Source organism: Arachis hypogaea, chromosome 13, assembly GCF_003086295.3.
Source record: "Arachis hypogaea cultivar Tifrunner chromosome 13, arahy.Tifrunner.gnm2.J5K5, whole genome shotgun sequence".
NCBI lineage: Eukaryota > Viridiplantae > Streptophyta > Magnoliopsida > Fabales > Fabaceae > Arachis > Arachis hypogaea.
The window spans coordinates 142,555,789-142,563,857 of record NC_092048.1 but is presented as its reverse complement, the minus strand read 5'-3'; the positions used below and the strand labels follow the sequence as shown (position 1 = coordinate 142,563,857).

The following is an 8,069-nucleotide window of genomic DNA, read 5'->3' as shown; positions in this document are numbered from 1 at the left end:
ATTACATAAATTTAGAAAAAATACTTGAAAAGAGAGAAAAAGATGAAAGTACTTCTACTGTGGAGAGACAATCTAAAAGATAATAATAAAAATTTATAAATGTGGCAAGTAAAAAAATTTAAATTTAAAAATTGAAATGGTTAAAAACTTACTTAATTAGAAATTAATATTAGAAATTCAAATTTAAAATTTTTAAAATAGAATTTTCTAATTAGCTAGTATAAATTTTAAATTTTTAAATAAAATTTTTTAATCAAACGTCCGTTGTCCATTAGTAATATAGAAATTTGTTAATTTAAAAATAATTTTTTTAGTTTCATCATAAACAGTATTAACTTTATTATACTTTTTCTAAACTTTAAACAGTATTACATTTTTTTAAATAGTATAAATAATTTCACATCTAAATAAGATTGATAATTTTATTTATTTTATTATTATCCTTTGTAATTAGCATAGTAACTTATAAATTATATAAATTTTTAAAAAATATTTTCAAACCCAATTGCTTTAAAAATTCAAAAAAAAAACTATATTTAAATTTAAATTTAAAATTATAAAAATAATACTTTAATTAAAAATTATAATTAGATTTTTTTTAAATAAGTACACATTAAAATTAATAACTAACTTAATTGTATCAATAATAATTCAGAGAAAAAATTTATAACTTTATGACATTAAATATTAAATTAAAAATTATCAGAATATCAACGGTGAGAATCAAATTAAAAATAAAACCACAAGTAATAACCAAATAACTTCAATTTATATTTAAAAAAATTCTAAATTCCAAACATAAAAATCGAAAAGAACCAAAAGAAAAATAACAACTCAAGAAAAGACAATGTTTCCATCAAAACAAACATATGCTTGGCATTATTCTGTTAGATAGACTCTAAAAGAGATTCCAAAACATGTGCATCCAAATTCTCAAGTTTCTTTCTCAATCTTGATCTTCTTGCAAGTTGAGGTATCTCCTTCCACATTCGAATCTTCCGACTCCGAGGATAGTCACTTAGTTGGTGTAATAGCACTTTCCAACAATTCAGATTCATCATTGGCCGTAACTTCATTGGAGAATTCAAGCAACAAATTCTGTACAAAAAATCATGTTAAATTAAAAACTTCTTTCTAACCTTTGATTTTATCTCACTAATATTTTTTGAATAAAATTAAGATCTAATTTTGAGAGAACAAACAAAAAAATTATTTTTTGAACAAATACCTTAGTACATTTTACTTTCTCCCCTTCAATGATTGTGGATGTCTTTGAAATTGGAAATAAACCACCGGTGTAGTCAACATCCTAAAATTATAATTAATTATTATTTATAAATTAGATACTACTAATGACCAAGAAAACAAAAAATAAATTAATTTTTAATAGAAGTACACTTATATATACTCACCATTTGAATAGGGTGAGCCTCTTTTAATTTATTTATGAGATCCACATTATTAGTCATCTTCTTAACTTTATAAGAAGGTGAAAAATATGAAATATCAGATGTTTGAACTTCAATGATGAAGAGAAAAATCTTATCAATTAGTTGAGTAAAAGTGTAGGTGTATCTGATAGATCTCCTTTCTGCAGGATATTACATAATATATTAATAATAAATAATATAAAAAGTACCAATACAAATATCTTCACTAATGCTTTTAGAAATAAATATTGGTTAGATCTTACCAATAGGAGTGGATCAAGTATCTCTACACAGCTCTCTTCCAAAACTTGTTTTACCTCCTTGTTAAAGACTACATAATATGCACAGTCGAATCATCAATGACACCAAGCTTTATTTGATACCTGCTTAAAAAAGAAAATAACATAAGAAAAAGTTAAATATAGACTTATTTAATATCTAATCTAATGTACATAGACTTTAATTTAAATAAATAAATAAATAACGTTGGAGTCATGGATAAAAGGATATTAGTAGAAAACTCGCGTCTTCATCGAGTCAAACCATCTCAATTGAGTATGGCAATGGAGAATTTCTGTAACTTGATGGTGTCCATAACCATATCACTCGTATACGTACACACAAATTGTCGATTGTAGGATTGATGTCAGCAATTTTGTGAATATCAGACATTGGAATAAGTAGGGAGATTTTGGATATATGTAAAGAAAGTGATTGATGTACTTTAAATTGTGGTGCTTTACATCTCTCATAACTTATCCTTTTATAGTTGCATCATAACTAAGCTTTTTAAAATTTGGTTGACTTTAATTTAAAATTTAAAAAATAACAAACTAAGTAAAACAACCCAAATTTAAAATTTAAAAATAACAACTTAAATAAATAATAATTTAAAAATTCTAAACTAACATAAATATTTATTTATTGTAATATTAGTATGTAACAACCGAAGAATAATTAACATAAATTTTTTTAAAGCTCTAAATTTCTTTAAAAGAATTTATGTAGCTGCAATTTAAAAAAAATCAACAAAATTTTAAAAAATTATGCTAAAAAGAATTAACAGATTTTTAAAAAATAGTGTTAAAATATAAAAAATAACAATCTAAATAAAATTTAAATAAAATTTAAAAAATAACAACTTAAATAAAATAATTTAAAATTTAAAAAATAACAACTTTTATAAAATAACCCAAACAAATAAAACAATTTAAAATTTAACAACAATCTAAGTAAAATAACCCAAATTTAAAATTTGAAAATAACAACCTGAGCAAATAATAATTTATAATTTATAAATATAAATCTAAAAATTTCTAGTGATGACACGTAAGCAAATAAACTCCCAGACTCAACGTATGAGCGCCACGTCAGCAAATGAGCTCCCCATTTGTATTTGTATTACTATTACTATAAGGATAAGGATAAAGATAAAGATAAAGATAAAGATATAAATATAAAGATAAAGATAAAGATTTAAAATTAGAAAATGCATAGATAATAAAGTAGATTTAGTTCGTGATTCTTTATATATTCCATCCTGTAATAAAGCACAAGTCTCATTAAAAATTTTCAACATCAAACAATTTGTGTTCTCTTATTCAAAACGAGATGGTGGGGATGAAGAAAGTTAATGTGCACACGAGGAAAGGTGCCAAGACGGGAAACAGAAAGAAAGGTAACTATATCACATGAATTGTGATCTAATTCTTAAGAAATTTATCCTTTTATTACTTAATTTCGTATCCTAGTCTTGACTTTTTTTACTCTTTCAAAAAATTTTATACTCAAAGATGAGCTGAAATTAAAACGTTATTTTATGTTTATTAATTTTTGAGTTATTACTTTAGTTTAATTTTTTGAGAAAAACCCAAAACAACTGTCTCAAAATGAGGTTTTTGACAAAAAAAAAACAACCCGACTCTTGAGCTTTATTTTTATGGGACGAATTAGTCCCTATATAAAAAAAAAGTCAATGTTATTTTTTTTTTGCACAGAGCTAATTAATCCTAAAAAAATATCAAGACCGGATTGAATATTTTTTTTGAAATCTCGTTATCCTTTTGAGATAATTGTGAGGAGTCGAATGGGGTATTCATTCTTAATTTTTTATTGGAATATTATTTTAAGAGTAAAGCTAGGGAACCAAAATCATATCAGCCAAAATCCAGCCAAATATCTTTGGATGAATTCAAAATCTCTACGAATTAATATATATGGATGTTTCTTCTACTAAGTATCAGAATGTTTCTTTTTCATATTAAATGGATGTTCTTTTATATATTTTTCGAATTTGTGATTTTTCGAATTTGTGATTGTTGGAGGTGGATAGATTAATGTGAGAGAAAAGAGGAAGGTTTTTATAGGTTTTAATTAAGTTTACTTAATCAATTTAAAATTTTTTAAATTTTAAATTTAAAAAATTTAAAATTAATTAATTATTAATATAAATTAATGTAGTTTTGTTTAGTTTTTGGCTTATAAATTTTGGTTTCTTATTCTTTTCCTTATTTTAATTTACAGGTAAAGGAAGATTTGATGAAGTTGATAACGATGAAGATCATGTGTTGCCACAGCGTGCGTTTTCCCCGTTTCGTGCTCCAATGACAACTTTCTCATGTTTCATGCAACAATTGGAACATAAAAAGTATGTGGCTTTTTTTTTTCCTTTTTTTAAACAAAAATTATTTTATATGGTACGTTTGTATTTTTTATATGGTTAATTGTAACTTTTTTATTTCTTTCATTATTGAAGGGCTTCCGTTAGAGAGGAAGGATTAGCGGCTTTTATTAAAATCTTTAACGAAGGAACTCAAGACAGTATTTTAGAAAAACGGTAACGCTATATACTATTAATTCTTGTTCAATTTTCTTAAATAGATTTGAATTTATTGATGAGTGTATTTTTTTTCCAGCTTCGTCACTTACCTGTACCAAGTTTTGAATTGCCTTAAAAAAGGTTTGACTAAAGAGAAACAATTGGCTTCTCAAGCTCTTGGTTCGTCTTAAACTCTTTTTTTTCGGTCATCAAATTTAATAGGCTAATGCTAATTGACTTTTATTTTTTTTTAGGCAATAACTATAACCTAACATGATATTTTTAATTTCAGGGCTAATGGCAATAACAGCTTTTGAAACTGATAATGTAGAAGAAATATACACATACACAATTTCTTTAGTTACTGAACTACTGCAAATTCCTAACAAGGTACTTTAGGATACAATCTCATAAATTTTTAAGTTACTAATAAATAAATATAACAGAAAATGATAAATCAATCGTGACTTTTTAGTTTGCGGATATTTAAGTCCCTAAAGATTCAAAAATACATTTAAGTTCTTGATTTATTTAAAATTTGTACACATTTATTCCTGAGTCTAATTTGTCCCATTTAAAAAACTTTTCCACGTAAGCATCCGTATCGATCGGTCAGTATAACGGGAGTCACGTTTGATTTTTTTATTGGGTTTGACAGATCAAAGTGAATATGAGAGATCGATATGGCCAAATTTTAAAAATATTAAAAACTTAAATGTATTTTCAAATTTTAAAAGATTTAAATATCCACCGATCAAAAGGTCAATAAACTATTTATCTTTTTCTCTAAATATAAATATATGAAAATATGTTCAAAATTTAACAAAATCCTAATCTCCATGCAGAGTTTGGAACCATGCGGCTTTATCGCTCTTATAGAGTGTTTGGTCATAGTCACGTCTTTCTGCGCAAGCAATTCAACGCAAATTCAAGAAGTCATGCAAGTGATTTGGGAATATATCTGTCCTAAATCCAAGCTTGGTGTAAGTACTTCACTTAATTAATCCTTAGTTAGTGTTTTATTAATTTAAGTATGATCTGTTTTGTATATATTTATTATTACTTACTTACGAAACTTTTCTTTTTTTTTTTCTTTTTGTTTTTTCAGGCACTTAAAAACCAAGCCTATGCTGCTAATCTATCAAAATTGATTTATGCTTGGTTGTTCTTACTTACAAAAGTAGATAGCTGGGAAATCATCTACGGTCATTGGCAAGGGTGAGTACATTAACTTTTTATCTTATATAAAAGTTTAATTTTGATGCATAAAAAATTATATTTTGTTGATATAATGTGATAATACTTTAAAAGTTATATTTTTAATAATGTGATAATACTTGATTAAATGTTTGTGTAAAATTCTTTGGTGCATGAAAGTTAAATTCTCAATGTGATCTTAGTTGTTACAATTTATAAATAGAAAATGCCATTCCCCTCTCCTGAGAGATGTTAAAATGACACTCTCTCCCCTCTATTTATAAAATATACATTCCCCTCCCCTATAACCTTTAAAAAAATGAGAAAATGTCATTCCCCTCCCCTAAGAGATGTTAAAATGACACTCCCCTCCCCTCTATTTATAAAATATACATTCCCCTCCCCTATAACCTTTAAAAAAAATCCTCTTTAATCCATTTTAAATTTTGTGTTAACTAATGTTAACTTTATTCATTTTTTTTTGAAAAACAAAATTATTTTTACAAAAATATCCTTTAGTAAAAAATTTTATTTTTTTGTCATTAAATTTTGCTTACTAAAATATCCTTTAATAAATTATTTTTTTATTGATTAAATTATATTTTTACTAAAATATTTTTAAAAAATTAATAATTAAATTATTTTTTCTAATATACCCTTCAATAATTTTTTAATTATTAAATTGTGATTTTACCAAAATTTTTTGTTAATAATTATTTTTATATTTTACTATTATTTTAACATTAAATAAAAAATCTGACCACTGCTAATATGTATAACAATTAATATTGATAAATAATTTGTTTCATAAAACTATTGAAATTTATTAACAACTTTATCAAAATTTAAAAATAAGTCGAGATGAATAAATCCCAAATTTAAAAAATCAACATCTCATTCCTTCACATCCCTATAAAGTAAGTTTCTTAATCTAAATAAAGAGCATTGTGCATAATAGAATATGTTTTTATGTTGGTGTATTGTCCCTTGTACAAGCTGCAATCTCCAATACCCAACTGTTGAAACTTCTAAATACTTATTGAATCGTCAAATTTGAAGAATGCTTTCTAAGAAGTTTATCTTTCCTAATATCCTGCAACATCAAATAAATAGTGCATTTTAATTTTTTGCTTTTACAAAAGCTATTAATAAACATATATTTGTTGTAAAGTTAGATAAATCTAACCCTTTTTATTTGTTTGGCTTGTAGTTGTGACTTTGCTTTATACCAGGGTAATTATCCGTATCATGTACGTGATAAAATTGAAATTATAATTTCATTGGAGTACTATTAATAAATAGTACTCCAATCTTACTATGCTCCCCCTGTTTTTTTCTAGTAACAGATTAGCAAACTTAACTATTTTCTTATAACTTCAACTTCTTCTCTTCCTTTTCTTCTCTTCCTTTTCTTCTGGCCCTATATAATTGCTTAGGATGGACTTCATCTCCAAACTTGGTAATCAATTCATTAGACATGAGTTCATAGCTCATATTTGGATCAGCATTTAAAGATTGTTTTAACTTTTTTGCTATTCATGTAGAATTAGCATTTCTCTTCTCAGATTTTCTAATACAAGTATGCCTTGGCTCATAATTCTTGATCATAAAAGCAATACCATCTCCAAGAACAACCTTCAGAAGCACAAATGGCAGTCACTCTTGCTTTCTCATTTTTTACTCTTATTATATCAAAATTCTCTTGAATTATGTAATCTCTCAATACACTCTGAACTCATGTACGTCAACAAATATCATAAACTTTTCTAGACTAATTTTTCATTATCTTCAACATCAAATCTTTTCATTATCTCACCTTCATTTTCTATGTTAACTTCTACTTCACTTTCTTCCTCTGAAGTGTAGTCATCCTCATTCCACTCCTCATCATCCAAATAACTCTCTACGCATTGATCCTTATTAACATCATATTCTTCATCACTATCGGTAAATAATTGTTCAATAGGGGGTTCAGTTCCATCGTATTCATTAACACTAGATATAGCTTCAATATTGGTAGACATTTTCCTATGAAAAAAAAAATTGGCGTAATTAATAATGAATAACTATAACAGAAACGACGAAGAAAAGGATTTTGGCGTAATAATTATTTTAGTTACTCTTTTAATTTCTATAGTTTTACCAAATTTTTAATTAAGTTTCTATAATTTTTTTTAATTGGGTTCTTACACTACTTTTAATTTTGTAATTAGGTCATTTTCATATTAAAAACGTTAAAATTAACAGAATATTTTTTCCAAAATACATGCTATCAAAAATCTAGTTAGGTTTTTAATTATGAATACCTTCAATTTGCGAAGAAATATTCAGTTAACTCTAATATTTTTTATACTAGAAATGACCTAATTATAAAATTAAAAACAGTATAAAGACTTCATTAAATATAAATATATATATATATAGACCTAATTGAAAATTGGTAAAACTAAAAAAACTAACAAAATAATTAAATCATTTATAAATGACAGGAAAATATACATGGTAGAATTTTGCGACTAATTACCCAATATTAAAATTCATAAAATTGCTATTTATTTCGAAACTAAAAGAAATTGGTTAATGTTTAACTTTGCTTTAATTTACGATTCTTGATGCAGGGCAAT

The 8,069-nt window shown here is 25.0% G+C and overlaps 1 protein-coding gene across 1 annotated transcript; it reads left to right on the top strand.

Moving 5' to 3' along the window:
- The first annotated feature begins 3,016 nt into the window (after positions 1-3,016).
- On the top strand, positions 3,017-4,647 carry LOC140177784 (uncharacterized). The gene is made up of 5 exons (XM_072210955.1): positions 3,017-3,108; positions 3,954-4,077; positions 4,186-4,266; positions 4,346-4,428; positions 4,541-4,647. Exons 1-5 carry the CDS (start codon positions 3,042-3,044, stop codon positions 4,645-4,647), a joined length of 462 nt encoding a protein of 153 aa, XP_072067056.1. The 5' UTR covers positions 3,017-3,041.
- The last annotated feature ends 3,422 nt before the right edge of the window (positions 4,648-8,069 follow it).

Coding starts and splice junctions, on each gene's coding strand:
- LOC140177784 (XM_072210955.1), top strand. CDS start 3,042: ATGGTGGGGATGAAGAAAGTTAATGTGCACACGAGGAAAGGTGCCAAG. Junction 3,109..3,953: donor GACGGGAAACAGAAAGAAAG/GTAACTATATCA, acceptor TTTAATTTACAG/GTAAAGGAAGATTTGATGAA. Junction 4,267..4,345: donor GACAGTATTTTAGAAAAACG/GTAACGCTATAT, acceptor TTTTTTTTCCAG/CTTCGTCACTTACCTGTACC.